General features: G+C 38.3%; 1 protein-coding gene across 3 annotated transcripts in view; it reads right to left on the bottom strand.

Annotated features, from left to right (window-relative positions):
* CCDC148 (coiled-coil domain containing 148) overlaps positions 1–17,095 on the bottom strand; it is a 56,830-nt gene that overhangs the window by 629 nt on the left and 39,106 nt on the right. For 2 of the 3 annotated variants that reach the window (XM_068686878.1, XM_068686880.1), the window contains 5 exons: positions 14,680–14,820; positions 11,902–11,940; positions 8,249–8,367; positions 3,857–3,974; positions 1,475–1,615 (listed from right to left, as the gene is read on the bottom strand). In XM_068686878.1, coding sequence (XP_068542979.1) covers positions 1,475–1,615; positions 3,857–3,974; positions 8,249–8,367; positions 11,902–11,940; positions 14,680–14,820 — 558 coding nt within the window. The remainder of the gene's footprint in view (positions 1–1,474; positions 1,616–3,856; positions 3,975–8,248; positions 8,368–11,901; positions 11,941–14,679; positions 14,821–17,095) is intronic. The other variant, XM_068686879.1, reaches the window with a different exon arrangement.

Raw genomic sequence — 17,095 nt, 5'->3', positions numbered from 1 at the left:
ACACAACTTCTCATCTCTTAGTGTTTGCTTCTATGGGATCTGAGTGCTTCAAATGCATTTATGATTTTTTCACAGCACTGCCTTGTGACTACACATCAGTACCACTTTCATTTACATAACAACAACTAAAGCCTAGGGAAATTAATGCTAAAATCTGTCAAAAGTTTAGCTGACATTATTTGTAAGCCCCTTTCAATTCTTCCTTACATGGGCTGCGGCAGGGAGCACAGGACGTACAAGAGTCGTGCTGCTTTCAGTTCCAGCTCCACCAGCAACAGTGCCCAGAGCTGCTGGGAGGACCGACGCTGGGGAACGTCACTTGCAGCCACTGTTGCTCTGGGATGGAGCAAGCTAACATGCTTAGCAGGAACAGGTACTGCAGTCTGGACAGTATATAAGACTGGCTGAGGTTGAAACGGGCAGAATATTCTGAGGATTCAAGTATCCACCTCAAATATACATGTACGTTTGGATAGCATTTTCAAGCTAGGCTTTTCAAACCCTCAAAACATCAGTCAGATTGGGGTAAATTTTCATAGCCAAACAAAAACCACATCTCTTATATTTCAAATGATTCCCTGGAATTTGGAAATTATGCAGACAGAAAGAGAAATGCTATGATGTAGCTCTATGGAATAAAAATTTGAGCTGCACTCCCCCTTTTAAGACATTTTAAAGCTTCTCAGTTTCAAATGCATAGACTGAGCAGACGGGAACAGTAACGGAAACAAAAAGCCCTTCCCTGTGTTGCTTCATTACATTTGAAATAGAGCTCGCACTATTCTCAGCAGTCTGAGTGACCTGAAAACAGGAGTGCAGTTACCTCAGTTTCCTGCTACATCTACACCTGGCTGGTTTCTTCTCCTTTAGCCACTGTATATTACATTCCAACTGATTTTCCATTCACCAACAGTGAGAAGAAAGTCGAGATACTGATTTTCAGTTTATGAAGAGATACATAATATGGTTCCAAGGAAAAACGTACCCCACAATTAAGTTACCCATGACATATCTTTCTACAGTCAGGAGGACTTTCATGCTGAGGCACTTAATTTCAAGTTCTTAGTACAACACTAACTGGAATAAGTGAAAAGGAGGCACTTTTTAAAGTAAATTCCTAAAAGTGTAAAACGGGTGAGTTTTGAAATGAAGGAACAGCAAACAGATCACTCAAAACACCCAGCGCACCCAGGAGGTGCCCAGTTGGCTCAGCTCAGTCCATCCATCTAGCCCGGTAGCCTCAATGGACACAAATGTCTATTGTGTACACTCCTGCTGTGCTCCTCCAGCATCTACAAACATCTGGTCAGAGAGCTTACTCCACCTATTACTCCTCACGTTTTTACTTTTACACATACTATACTCTATGTTCTACTGTTAACATCACTATTTCAGCTACAAGATCGCTGTCATATATTGCTCTCATGACATTCTTGCGTACAATAAACCATACTGTACCAGTACAGACAATTACCTGCTCTTCACTGAACGTATGCAACTTAAACAGTGGCTTTTGAAGAACAAACTCTTCCTCGGTTCCAATGCCCATCCGAGCTTTAGATGCCACTGTATCAGCCACTACTCTAGCTGGATCTAATTTTGCAACAACGGAAACCTGAAGTATGAAACAATATGAAAATAACAGTTACTTTATCTGTTTAGACACACAGTGAGAAAAGGTCTTATTAATAACACGCAGCCTTTCAGAACGCGATCATTTACCTGGTTTAGGAATTCCAGAAGTAGACTTAAGCCAACTTGTCCCCATTTATAAATATTGTAAAGCTGACAACTTGAGTCCAGAGCATGAGTATCCCCTCCAGGGATGCTGAGCTAGGTCTCAAGACCAGCAAATAGCATTCTGCATCATACTGCATATGCTCAGAGAGCACTCAAACCCTGAATACGCACACTGCTTTTCTTCAACATCTGCTGAGGGCCAATGTCCACCAGAGCAGCTCAGGGGCTCTCTGGACGCCTGCTAGCAGCAGAGCACCCCCCAAGCCATGTGCTGTCAGTGATCTCTAAGAAAGTACTGTAACAATATGGAACAAGAGGGAAAGATCCAACTCGTGAACACAGTAAAACTCTCAGACTGCACGCTGGAAATGGTAGGAAGCCCACTTTGACAGAGACTGATACTCAGGGAGATTTTTTCCAGCTTCCCAGTGGAGACAATTTAATTGGCTGCACTTAATATAGCAGTGGGCACGCCTGGCAAGTACAGAAATGTTATAATGTGGAGAACTGCCTGTTATGTGGGCAGGCTGAACACGCAGTAACCTGCATACTTATGAATGCCAATTGTCAGTCCTTAAAAACTGAAAATAACCTTGAAAGCTGAATGGCAGCTTTGCGTTAATATCGTCAGATACAGGCTAAAACTACTTTGGAAAATACAGAAAGATGCATGAGCAAAATAATCAGTCAGGACAGCAAATGAATGGCTAAAACAAGAAAAAATATTTAAAATAATCTATAATTATTTTTTCTACCTCTCTTTTTAATAAAATGTCATCTTCATATTTACCCTGTGAATATACAAACTTTATGATTTCACTGGAGATCTTAATTATTTTTTTCCACATATGACAAAGGGGCATATTTTATGAAGAAGTATTTCGTCAGTGTGAAACACAAAGAATAAATATTGATTGGAAAAATAATGAAGCAGGAACTCTTCCATCCTGGTCAAAGGCAATTCTAGAAGCATTTTCTAATTTGGTAAGAGAATTGGGTCAGTCAGTTCAGATCATGACTCTCAATCAGCCTCTGATAAAATACGTTGTAAAAGGCAATGCAATTCAACCAGTAACTTAGAAAAGACATTAAAGAGTTCTTTAAAAGAATGCACTGACAAACTAAAATCATAGTTAATATGACAAAATATATAATTGGACAGATTCTTAATGTATTACTGACTGGAAATTAATTTGAACTTAACAGTTTAAAAAATGACTGAACTAATGGTCCCTCTGGCTTCCTGTTATTCCTGTTATGCTCCCACAGAAGATAGCTTGCAGTATTTGAACTCTATTATGTTTTTCTTTCTTCTTGAATTTGTACTCCATAACGCTGAAGTGAAAGCACTTAAAAGGCCACAAACAGCCCACAAGGGACCGAGGAAAAATTTCACTGGCACACTGAGATGGTTAAACCTAAAGCCAAAGGACATGCTGAAGGTCATGGCTGCACCACTGTATTTTTAAGTACAGGTAGTCCGGGGTGGAGAACTGCTGTATTAATTCTGATTAAATTATCCAAAATCAGAAGGGTTTAAAGAGCAGCTTCTCTCCTTCCCCTATTTTCCTTTGGCTGCACATCCTGGAGTGCAAAGAATTTGAACTCTGGATTTTTCCTTTTAATTTTTGAAGTAAAAACCAAAGAGATAAGATACAAAAATATATATGAAGGAAACATTACTTCTTCAAAAGTCAGCATGAGAAAAAAAGTAACTTTGTACATTTACTATAGCAAACGTTAGCAAGAATTTTCTGGGATGTCCTTTTGTTCTTTTCAAGGTAAGGTGTAAAAGTTTCATAGCTTTTCATTTAAATTTCATTTAATTTTAATTTAAATTACTCATAAACCTTGCCTGAGACTCAAGGCAGACTTATGATTTAAAAAAAAAAGATAGAAGACATATCTACAACAAATTACACTGTAGAAGCTGTTGATATAACATCTTAATGTTCCAGTTGTCAGTTACAAAGCACACATGACAGAACTAATGGCAAACTTAAAGTACATTTTAACTTCATTTATTTGCTTGTGACTATTTTTTTTAAATCTTCAATATGACAGTATGTGTTTGTATATTTACTGTGCATGAAAATACTATATATAACATAAACACCTTTTGTCGGAGTGCTTCAAGGCATTTCTCTTTTTCTTCTTCTTCACGTGCTTCTTGAAGGGCTTGTTCCTTTTTCTCCAGGAACCGCTTGTCTAGCAATGCTTGTCTAAACTTTACCCTGTAAAACAGCATGTATACAAATGGAAAAACACTTGGTCAATTTTCATTTCAAAATTGTTACTTTCAATTTGAAAACTATCCTGATGTTCTTTATGTCCACTTAAAAAATAAGATGGTTCATCAAAAACACAATGCAAAAAATGCAAATAATGCTTTTTCATTTATATATAGAGAGATACAATTTTATTTATTTATTTTAGAAGTTGGCTAACCTTTCAGACTTCATTTCTGAAGCCTAGCTTTTCTCTAGCAAGCTTATAGCACTATTACTCATTTTTTTCCATTTTCTTTGCCAAGAAGAAATGTTCTGACATCTGTGTATGGCAGCACAACTCTTTCCTATAACCCTTTCCATTAAAAGAAACAAATTGCTCCCAATCTTGTTACTGGAAGAAGGAAGAAAACTTAAGAATTAGAAACTTCCTTAGAAAGAAAAAAATGGAGGTTAGCATAAATAAATTTGAAACTTTACCTATTACATTATTTTTGCTGATCAACATTTTGCAATAGATTTTTATTGCCTTGATAATACTGCTGTGACCATATTTCCTATTAGTTCTCAGCCCACTGCCAAACTCTGTTTCTTATGAAGCTGTAAAGATATTCTTTGCCATATCACTGTTAGTCCTTTCGCAGGAATTGCCACTGCCACACTCTGCATACAGAGTTATCCTTCCTTCCCCCTTCAAATTATAATTTGCCTTTAGAGAACTGGAGAAGAAAAAGCTGCTTCAACTACAGTAAAACTAGTGTATTTTTATAATTCTCAAACTTTTCAGGAGTTCAAAGGAGTACGTAATTTTTGCTATGAACAAGTTTGTCCTAAGAGAATGGAAAAAAGCTGCCTGACAACGGCCAAGAGAGGCTTTCTGTTTATCAGTGTAGCCATTGTAGTTTAGTCAGATGAACGTTTACAACAGTAATCTTCACCGGTAGTTTCATTCCAGGGAGAAGGCTTAAGCTGGTTTTCATACAAAGAAAATTTAATAAAAAGCAGAAATACTTCCCCCCACCCAAAAAAAATAAAATTGTATTATATTGAAAATCTTTCGCTGTTCTTGAGCTGACTACTATATGAGTTTTAAAATACTCCAGGATTATCAAATATGAAATTCAACAACTTGAGAACTTCTATAAATTACCAAGAAAGAAAACTGAAGGGGTCTCACTGAGGTCTAATTTCAAATACTGCATCTCTTCTGTAGGAGTTTTCATACATGCAGGAGCATAAAACTTCACTAAAACCAAATGGAAATAATTTATAGCATTTCCATACCCAGTATAAATATGTATAAGCGATAGCAAATGATTAACAAATTAAATAACAGGCCGACGAAGGCAGAGAAAGGACCTACCATCTTGTTGCTCTGTAAAATTAAGTACAACTAATTTTATAGAAAAGCTTAAAAAAATTAATACACAATTTTGACTTTAAGTAGCACTGTAAGTAACAATTTTAATAAATCATCGGCTGAAAAATGGGCTTAGCTGATTAGGTTTGGTAAAACTACCTTTTGAAGTATTGTGGGCATACGCTTATGTAATTTTTGATAAGCACAATTTCATTAAAATTATGCTGTAAGACACTGTCTCATAAATATTCAATAGGAAAAATATTCAATATGAAATGTTTTTATTATGAAAGCTTTAGCTGGAACTTTAAAAATGGGTCATAATACAGATAGCATTTTTGGTCTGTATCACAGCTTACCCTGTTCCCTGTTGTCGATTGAATAAATACCTGATAACAAGCAGAAAGCATTATCCAGTGGTTAGGTTACAGCACTAAGGCTAGGAAGATCTATTTGTTCGTGTTTCTGCCTGCAGGAGGCTGGACTGATGCACGATGCTGCCAAGGCTCCCAGCATCTGGGATGTGCAGTGCTTTACATACCCACGTGAAGTTTTCAGAAGTAGCCTCAAGTTCCCATGACAAAAACTGATGGGATAGTTCCTTTGCTAATTTATGCTGCAACCCAAGTCAGAGAGCTGTGGTTGTGTCAAGATGCACGGCCTAACTCAGATCTGAGCTCTAAAGAAATTCTTAAATGTAAGGAAAGCTTGTGGCAAAGCTGCTGTAAGCACCGGCTCCACAAACAGCATCTAATTTGCCTGATCTTCTGAATGGTCTTAAACATCCAGTTCTCCAAGGATTGTCTGGATTCTTTAGGTTCCATGGCCCTTCAACATGGAGCACTGAACAGAGAGAGAGGGAGGACATCAGGGGTTTCCTGAGATCCATGCTTCTGAAATGGGAAAACCCCAAGAGGCAATAGAAGAAAGGCTGTCTGTCTGCCAGCATTCTCCGGAGGGAACCGCAGCAAACAGCACAAAGTAAAGGAGAGATGCAATAAAAGTTGAGCACCTTCACCCCCTGCGTGTGACTAACAGCAGCACAGCAAACAGCTGCCGGTGCTCCATTTCTCATGGCTAGTAAGAAAATTCCTACAAATAGCAATCTCTTCCTCCTGACTCTCTCAGCTCTGCTCCATGAATTCAGGACTAGGACTCAGCACAGTGACTGTTTTTTTTGTTTGTTTCTTTAATTTTATAAACCTGATTACTTAATTTAAAATTAAATGTAGAAGCAAGTCAGGATGAGGGCTGAACTTTTTTTAATATCTGATTGCACATATTAGAAATTCTACATGATTATCCAGGCTACATCTTGTACTTGGAATAGTTGGTTAGCTCATGCATCTAAAAACCTTTTCCTTTCCCTGAAAAGCCACAAAATGTATCAGATAAGAATTGCTGTATTAGCCTGTCCCATCTTTTACAATCAGCTCTGCAAAGATCTGAAAATAATTTGTGGTCTGGAGCAGGTTAAACATGTAAAAATTACAATTAGTTTCTACAGAACTGCAATTCTGCACTGTGAAATCATCATGCCATCGTGTATACCTTCGTTCTGTACAATACATGCCTTATACCATACTAGTGGCTGTACAGTACCTAGTAACAGAAACATCTCTGTTCTTCTTTGATTAATGTTTGTGAAGGCTCTGAAGATGAAAAGCACTAAATTATTAAAAGAGAGCATTTTTCTTTAACTGTTTTATTTTGTACGGTATGCCAATTTATGGAAACATAATGCTAAGCACTTACTGATTTTTGATTTTTAATAGCCTGAAGATATGATTATTTCCTTCCTGCTCTCCTCAATGAACTATGCCAATTCCTTATATTTTATTCTGATGTGTTTATTAGAGTAAGAAAATAATATTCCTCAACTGTATAACATAGTACAGTACACAAGTTTAAAGAAAGGTCATTTTCTCCTAATCAGTTCTGCTGAAAAATCAGTAATTCAAGTATGTGTGTTTCCTTTGCTACCAGCTATGATCATGCAGGTATGTTTAAGGAAAGGTGTAGGTACATGTACACTTGTAGCATAAGGACATGTATATTTAACCTCAGCTGTCAGCAAGACATCACAACAAAAGATCAAAGTAGTGTTTCCCAACAAATAATTAAGGCCAAGTTTAGTCTTCTAATACCAATGGAACTTTATCCCTATTTTAATTACATTTCTCCATGCAGTCTGGTGGGGCTCTTTCTGTAAAAAAGACAAACTTACGATTTGAGAGCACTTATAATCGGACTACGTACAAAGGTCTTTTTATGGTACTTCCTCTGCAGGTCATTAAAGGCCATATTCTGCAGACTGCTTGGCAAGGATTCAAACGTGAACAGGTTCAGCCTGTTCACCAAATGAGTGAACAGTAGCTACAACTAATGCACGTCTGCATTTTAATTTCACCCTTTGAAACATACTGGTTCTGAAGTGTGCAGAAGCCATCATGAAAATTTTCTCATTGGCATTCATTAAAATCCTAAATGAAGGTTGTTTGAGAGGAAGAAACCAAACAGTTCTATGGAAATACTTTTTCCAGTACAGTATTAAATACCACATCAATAACTGAGGAGTGCTAATGTGAGTAAGAGGTAATAACATTTACTAAGTCTAGGGTCTAAACACTCAAAAGAGAGTAATAATTTGATTGTCTCAAAATTTGAGGGCATAGTTTAAGACCCTCTAAAAGAATAAAATTTATATTTGAGGCTATTTGAATTAATTCAAACTAACAAATAAATTGCTTCCAGGATAGAACCATGATACAATCCCTGCATATAGACTGGGGTAACTGCCAAACAGGAAGAAAAAAATCACTTCTTTCAATGTGTTTTAATTTAGAAGGTTAGGAGATTAAGACAAATTATATGGTAAGAAGCTCCTATTGATACTATATTCATATTTAATTTCTTTTACCGTTCTCTGTCTTTAATTGCTTGTTTAGCCATTAATTTTCTTAATCCCTTCATACGTTGTAGATCTTTCTCTTCCTGTTCTTGCCACTTGAGCTGTTTTTCAGCCCAGTACTTTTTGACCTGGAGATTGAACAAATACAGTAAACAAAATAAGAATCATTCCTAAGCCAAGGTAGTGATATCAAATAAAGTTAGAAAAGTACTAAGTTAAAGGAAACCCAATATGATTTTTTTTTGAATGAAATTTGTACTTCAGAATAGGCTGTGCTAACAAAAGATAGAATAAAAAGAGAGTATGGATTCCCCACAACAAATACAGTAAAATTGGGCCATGGATACTTTTGTTTGACCACTGCTTTCAGTTCTGCAAATTGAAGGGGCTACCACTTTCATTTGTTCCTTTCCCTCCTACTATGGCATCAAAATCTTTAACTACATTGCTTGAAGAAGTGAATGTTACCTGAGTTAAAATAAAATGCCCCAGGTTAGCTCAAACAGCTGTACCCGTGCTAGTCCCGTTCGTTTTGGCTGAGGTGGAGAGCTTCCTGAGGAACAGAAGGAAGCCTATGAATGTAAGCATGCAGCTCTTCCAAAGCTGGGTGAGGAGGAAAGGCCTCAGCAAGAGGAAAATAAAATAAAATAAAAATCAGAGTAGGGAAGCTTATCTGTAAAGAGAAGGGGTTTTGGATGTAAAAAGAGGAATCAAGATTTGAAGTAAGTGTCACTCAAGTGAAACTATGAATTCTTCTCTTGAATAAATTCCACAGGATTCCTAAAACCAGTGCAGTTCTTCAAAGACAGCTGGTGGAATTTGCAGCAAACTTACGATTACCGACTCGCTGTGACGTATACCTTACTCGCTGTGACGTGTACCTTAAAAACACGGCTGCAGTAGCACACTGCCCAGAGTTCTGAATGATGACTTGAGCTACCATCACAGGCCACTGACCAGCTTGGAAAGCTGCTAGAACAGTTTTTAGACACAGGAACAAGAATCACCTTCTCATCTTTGAAGTGCTGGCTTCAGAGGGTTTTTTGTACAATTTTCAACAACATTTGAATTCTGCTGAAATTCAGTAGCATGACTGCAACGCTGTGTTCCTAAGCTAGTGTTAGATGAACCTGCTCAGGTACTGGCAACAACGCTGGAGCTGTGCAACTCAGGGTTTGTAGGGATCTCGGGAGGTCATCTAACCCAGACAGCATGCTCGGCACTGAGCACACCACTCCTCTCTGGGTAACATCCCTGAATACAAGTGTACTTACTTCGCTTCTACTGTAATTATTACTATTAATCTTCACCAAGTCTCTCAACTGCCATAGCTGCACTGCTAGCAGGATCCTGCTCGAAGTAAGTATTAAGTTAGAGGTGAAGCACAGTATCTGTAACATGATACAACATCAGCAGCGGCTGTAGTAAAGCCATACTCTATCCCCTTCATTTTTCAGCTACATTTACTAGAAGAGGTTGTCTGTCCCTGTCACAGAGGTGAGCCTCTCTCACCTCAGACCCTGGCAGAAGCACAGACCTCCAAATTCCCCTGCTCTAAGAGAATACTTCTGTGCTGCTCACCGAGCCAAAGCACAGCAACAGTTCCTGAGCATGCTACATGCAGATGAGTGCCCGTGGCTGATATCAAGCAACGCTCTCAGTTACAAGTCGTTGCATTTACCAAAGCTGGTGACTGCACGTAGCGACCTCTGCGAGGGCCAAGCGAGGCCCCTGCATGGGGGAGAGCACAAAGAGCCCTGGCTGCCCTGCGGGGGGACCTCCACCCCCTCCTGTCACACATCAGCAGCCGCTGCAAAGCAAACCAGGCCTGGCTAGTGCCCAGAAATATTTCAAAAAGGAGCAGAAAAATATATATAACTGTGTTGTTCTGACTCCATCGTCTCAGAAAGGAACATTTTCATATGGACAGAGAAGAGAAACAGTAACGATCAGAGGTTCATCGTGCTTGTAGTTATTTTCATACAGGCACTGGTGGAATGGGATGTGGCTTTTCAGATGGAAAAGAGACAGCTTACAGGGAATATGCAAAGAAGCCTACAAATTCACAAGTATGATGAAGACGCTGGATGGGGATCAACTCTGTCTCTTCCAGCACAACAAGTCAGAGGCTTCAGATGAAACGAGCAAGAGCCAGACACAGAGCAAATAAAAGAGTTCTCCAGGCAGTGCGTGCACGGCTGGTGGAGCTCCTTGCTGATGGACGCAGAAAGCTCACAGGTGTTTCAGGAGAGACCAGGCAAACACCTGGAAAGCGAGCCCCTGCAGGAGGACTCCCAAATTGACAAAGCACATCACCATCAGGTGGCATAGCCACAGACAGGGCAAATAACTGGGCAGCAGGGAAATTATCACGTTTCCTCTATTATTATGTGCACTGCTGGAGACAGAACAGAGGGATTGGGTGGGCTTGAGGCTGGTGCCCGTGCCGCCCCCCTCTCCACTTCTCAGCATGCAGAACAGGCTGCAGGCACCAGCGTGAGACCTCAGCTGCTTACTGCAAAGCTCGTATCACAGCTTGGTGCAAATGGCATGGTGCGTCATACCACCTCTGTGCTGACTGAGGAACCCCTTGGCTCCTTGACCAAGCAGGCTTCTTGGCATGTGCTACAACAAATAGAAGAAAGAAAAACTACAAAATTTACAAAAAAAAAAAAAAAAAAAAATTGCTTCCAGAGGGGGAAAAAAAAATAAAAAATTCACAATTAAGACCATTTTTGGAAAGATTTTTTTATGATGGAAGAAGTATGATTTTAGTAAGAAAACTGGAATTGTTTCAAAATACTATCATATATAATTCACTGACAAAAACAGCATCGTGTTTCTAAAATTTGAAGTGTAGCTGGAAAGATAGAGAATAGAAATTTTGTAAAGCATGCAAATATTTAAGAAAATCAGAAATTTTAATAAACTAAGAAAATGTTAATTATAGGCTTAATTAAAATTATACCTTAATAATCTGTTGATTTTAAAATTAGATACATAAAATTCCTTTAGAAAGGCTGCAAAGGCCTGAGACCTTATCTCACCTCCATATCCTCTGCATACAGATATCTACTTAAAATGAAATTTCCTCAAGGGATCATCTCACATAGGAAAAGAATTGCATAAAATGGCAATAAAAGTAACTTATGTATCATCTACTGAACTATACTGAATTTAAACCTCTCCTGGAGATTTCAGTTGGAAGTTGGAACATGGCTATTAAATACTATTTGGAATACTTATATTTATTAAATAAAACATTCTCTTTTGCAATTGTTACTGTTTTGTATTCCACATTGTCTGAAGGATTTCTCATAATCTCTAAATAGAGACCAACAGATATTTCTGCATTCAGGACTTAAATACATAGAAAAAAAAATCTGATCCGCAATCTAATAGGGCAAAGATAGCATTTGTATTTACGATTTATTGCCATTTTACTCATTCTCAGGTTTGGAAGTATTTGACACACCAACATACCCTATCTACGTTATGAAGTAGGCAGAGTGTGAGCACGTTTTACACTGATTGTGGATATTTTACATATTCCTTTTGCTGTCACTGAACACTCATTAGAGAAGCAGCCACAGTATTATGTTAGCAGCCCTTTTTAAGGATCTAAGATGTAATACACTCAAATGAAACATATGACTACTGACCTCAAACAGCTGCTGTTCCATCTGTGCATAGGCAAAGGACTTTTCCATATAGACGTTGTACACAGGCAAGAGAAAATTGGAAAATTTACACAACTAAAATATTTACACATACAATTAACATTGCTGGTGGTCAGGTCAACACAGCCTCACAAATCCTTTTCCCTGCCTTGTTTTAGAGCTACCTTCCACCAGAAACATTGCCCGAGTAAAGACAAATAAACAGAACAAGCTGCAACAAAAAGTAGCAGCAAAGTTTCTCACAACCTAAGAAGAAAGCTGTCATCAAATATGGGCTGCCTCTCTCTCTGTAACTTCATGTCCAAGTGCTGGTGGTGAAACCACAAAAGCTCGCAATCATACCCTCCAACTGAGACAACTTCCACATTATCCATCAAATACCAGTCAAAATATGGTATTTGAGATGTCAAAGACATCTCACCCTAAAAACTCTTACATGGAACATGAATGCAGACAACAAATGTGGAAGTTCTCATAACTTCTGGTTTTTGCTTATCTTATTACTTTAAATCCAGAATCTCAGAACAGTGACAACATCTTAATCAAGAACAATTACAAGGAAACATATGTCAATGTGAAAAGGTCATATATGCAATACAATTTTGTAATACAACACACATGCTTAAATAATAAGGAAAAATAGAATAAGCTTAGGGATAAATAAACCAAATTAAAATAAGGATAAAGACATGAGTTACTTGGTCAGAACTCACAGCTAACCCTGCTTTGTGCAGGAGGTTGGACTAGAGACCTCTTGAGGTCCCTTCTAATCTTAATATTTTATTCCTACGAAAAGTCAGCATTCTGTGTATTTTGAAGGAAAAGAGAATCATCCTTTCAAACCAACTTGTGGGCAATTAGTTGTAATTTGTGTATATTTAGTCTTTAAGATGAATTGTGGAAAAGGAGTAAGATCAGGTAACCAACATAAGCAAAAACTCCTTCAGTTAGAAGAGAAACTGGATAAACATAAAATGGGAATGTAGTGATGACCAAGAACAATGGACTTACAAATCAAATAAAATCGATTACAAGTTAAGCATCTTTTCAAATTTCAGCCCTGGAGACTTGCAACAATGAGAATTAATGAGTCTACCTGGAGACAAGAAAGCTTCAGCAGCTTCAGATTATTTTCTCCAAGTATCACTTTAATTCAGGTGTTTCTTTTGCAGAACTGTTGATACAACCAAATTCAATGGTTATACAAAACTACTATCAGGAAAGCAATAAGCAACATGAGCTTCTGCTCTTGACCTGTTTGACAGGGCATGAAGACATGCTTATTTGCACAAAGCATGGGAAAGATATTCAAGTGCTATAAAAATAGATAGGGAAATGCCTAGAAGTGTAGATTTTTTTTTTTTTTTTCCTGCTAAGGTAGTCATTTTCAGCCGCCTGCAAGTCATTTATTTTGGTCTGCTATAATTTCTTTTCTGCTTTTAGTAAGCATTGTAAAGTAAATTGTTTTAGTAACAACTCAAGCAAATTGCTGTAAAAATAGATAGTCCTTGCAGGAAAGACAAGCAACAACAACAAAACCTATCACAGCAATAGATAAATCTACTGAAATGAGAATCCATCAGTTTCTAGGGAGTCTAATTGCCCATGTTTTAGTCCCATCAGTAAACATTTGCTCATATTAAGACATGTTACACAGAAACATGGCAAGTAAATAAAGACGAGAAGGCAGTCTAAAGAGAAAACATGGTAATATAAATGAAGCTTTCATTTTCCTCTCTCTTTGCCCAGGCTTTCTGCAGTGTGACATAAACTAACGTCACTAAAGCCTTAAACATGCATCATGAAACTACCCTACTTGGAACAGTTTAGCCTTTTCTTGACTCTGCTTTTAACTGGCATATTATGAGGACACAGTTTTTAGCAACTCTTCTTGCAACCATGCCAGCACTGAGTAGTCCCATTACACTACTCACTCATCAGCATTAAAAAAAAAAAAATCCATAATATTCTCCTACTTATTTTTTTCCAGAAATAATTTTGCAGTCTTAGCCATTCCATAGGTGAATTCTAAGCAAGCCAGATTTAAGTGTAAAAATAATTCGAAAAAGGGGTACAATTTTAGTACTAAAAACTCCTGAATTTGTGCCATATACTTAAAATAAAAAGGTCAACAGAGATATGTAAGTGACAATCTGACTTTCTTAAAGCCTTATATTCACTATAGTGGATTTTTGATTTTCTGCTAAAACAAAGATTAGACTTTTGCATCAATGTCATTTCCCAAGCAGTCACCATGTAAGTACTTAGAATAACGTTATATAGACGTCTGGTACCGTGAAGTGGTTAATACTATCATTGTACTTCAGGCTCACTTTTAAGGTCCTTGTGCTGCAAAGTGCAGTGCGGTATCTTGCAGACAACATACTGTAAGGCTCATTTGCTGCATTGCAGCATACTTAACTGCAGCATTGGAAGCTTTCATAGTCCTTGCCACACTACTAAAAAGCACAGATCTGCCAGAGTTAGCCTCTGCGCTTCGTTTTTTGCAACATCGAGATAGTCACAAACACTGTCCCTGTGTGTGCTTTTTTTTTTTTTTAGGAACATAAAGTTACAGATGTGCAAGTACAGGCAAGCTTTAAGCTGAAATGGACAGAAGCAAGACTCCTCAAACCATTTGCAAATCTCTACGCTAATACTAAATACATTACAAGAACACACAGTAGTTAGATCAGGCAAAGATTTTAAAGGCAGTTGTACGTATCAGCAAATGCAAAAATGCTTTAAAGTTTATCCTACTTTTTCTTTCTCCTGAGCTCTGTGGATCATTTCCTGTTCTTTCCGTAGCCTTTCTTTCTCATCTTCCTTTTCTTTTCTTCTAGCAGCTATAGCAGCTTCTAGTTTAGCTGCCTCCTCCTGTTGCGCTCTCCATTGTAGAACCTGAAAGAAAAGGTTGATGAGACTACGTTTAGACAGTTGTGCAGTAGAATTTGTGCAATGTTGTGATCCTGCAAAACTGAGACTGCTACGGAAACCCATGTGATCAATTTCTAAACCAAAATTTGCAATTTTATGAGCAATACAGAACCATTTAGTTAGCACTATCTTTCCATATATTAATATATAATTCACAGTTGACTGGTGTATTATGCAATAAAGCCACATACAAAGACATTAAGTAAAATTGCTAAAAGAATCTCAGTAAGATCAGATCTTAAATTCCCTTTTAGCACTTGGACTTTCAATAATATGTTAATTTCTTGATGAACCTGTCATTTTCTTTAAAAGAAGAGATCTAGAATCTATGCCACTATGGCCACTAAGGGTGGTATGGTATCCTGTATTTCTGTTTCCCAATGTAGATGTCACTATCTTCTACTGACAGGTACTGCCAGTACACACTGAATGGGAACACAGTTACTATTCTTCAAAGCAAAATGCAGCTAATCAGGTCATTGCCAATCTCTAACTTAAATTACGGACACGCAATCATGATTAAGCTGCTGCAGTTTGAGAACTGACAAATTATCACCTGAGCCTCTGTAATTATCCTTGGAGTTGGGGTGGCTACGGTAAGTGCGTTACTTGCTCACTGCAGTACAGGTACTTTATCATGCATCAAACAGGGAAAAGTGAAATCAATCATAAAAACAGAAAACCAGAAAAAAAGGATGGAAATGTGGATTCCGTACAAGTATTAACACTGTGGGTGTAAAGTAGCTGTTTGAGAGGAAGAGAACTGAGGAGCAAGCTAACAAATCAGCTTCAGGACTAAAAAAGAACAAACTGCACAAAGACTACCCGACATTTCCATCTCCAGCCCCGCAACTTTTCCATCCATTTGCTCAGTTGAATAGCTACATGCTGAAAGACCCCTTGGAAAGGTAGCTCCATGTGACCATCACTGTTAGGAGCAAATAAAGCTCGCTTTCTCTAGCCAGCACAATAGGAAGAGTTCACAGAGCTGTCTCTTGCTGATCACTGTTTCCTTTTTACACTTTGCTCTGTATGCTTATGAGTGGTCTTAATGTCTGACTAGAAAGTCTACCCCTAGATTGCAACTCTGTTCTGGTATATCCAAGCATCTGTCTCAAAATCCCTTGTGTCCAGAACTTGGCATTCTCTAAAAAGTAAAACCTCATTTGCACGGTTGTCATCACCTAGTTGGTAGCATGTGTTGTGGGCATAAAATTCTGGGGGTGATGTCCTTGCAGCCTGGTGGCAGACACTGAGCTGTTCAGTTTGGAAGAGCCCACCTGCCTCTCGCTTCCCTGGAACCGCCTGTCACAGAGGCAAGGATCCAAATGAAAAACATGAAGACAACACAGCAGGACACACTATTACACGTTAGCTTTCCCAAGCATGCACAGATATGTTTACAGACAACTTGTATGACTGAAGACCAGCCCTAAGAGACCAGAGCCCTCTCACATCCTTCAACTCCAGCATTTCCATGGCAGCACTTAGCTTCCAACCAGAACGCTGCAGAAGGCAACAGATCCTGGGGAAAGAGCCTTCACCTTTGGTCAGCTTTCAAACTGTGCAAGTATCTAGTATCCCTGGTACCTCACCCTGGGTGATGAGGGGTACAATGGTCTCTCATGCCTGCCATCTCGCTGCTCCCCAGGAGCGAAGGCATGCCCTGCTGCACATCTGCACAGCCACTCCCAGACCGCTCATAAAGTGCATGGACCAGCTTGGGCATGAAACACACATGGGGAAACCTGCATATTTTCAGATACTCTTGAGAGTGTGTAGTAACATACGCAGTCAGCATAGAAACATTTTTTTTAAGCTATTCTTACAAAATTATTTCGAACTGGAATTCAGAATTGTACGCTAAGGAAAGAAAAAATTAAAATATTACTGCTGTATTCCTTAGCACAGATGTTATTCTTCATAAGTGATCTTACTCCTCAGAATTTTGAAAATGCTGTCTTAGCAGAATCTTGTATCTTGGGTATATAAGTAAAAAAAAAAAAAAAAAAGTTAATGAAAGACATACTTAGTAGAGCTTCTTCGGTGGTGGTAAAATTAAAGAGAAAAGTCAGATCTTAAAAAATAGTCCTTTAGCCTGTCAGAGAAAAAAAAATGTTAAATTTCTCTAAGATCTGGGGAGCACACCGGACATTTGTAAGACACACAGAGCACTTCCCCCCCCATAAGTCTCCATTAATGAGAAATGCTGTATTAACATAAATGGCCCTTAGACATA

The sequence above is a fragment of the Anas acuta genome, chromosome 6 (assembly GCF_963932015.1).
Source record: "Anas acuta chromosome 6, bAnaAcu1.1, whole genome shotgun sequence".
Taxonomy (NCBI): Eukaryota; Metazoa; Chordata; class Aves; order Anseriformes; family Anatidae; genus Anas; species Anas acuta.
Note: the sequence above shows the minus strand (reverse complement) of the source record. Positions and strands in the feature narration are given on the sequence as shown.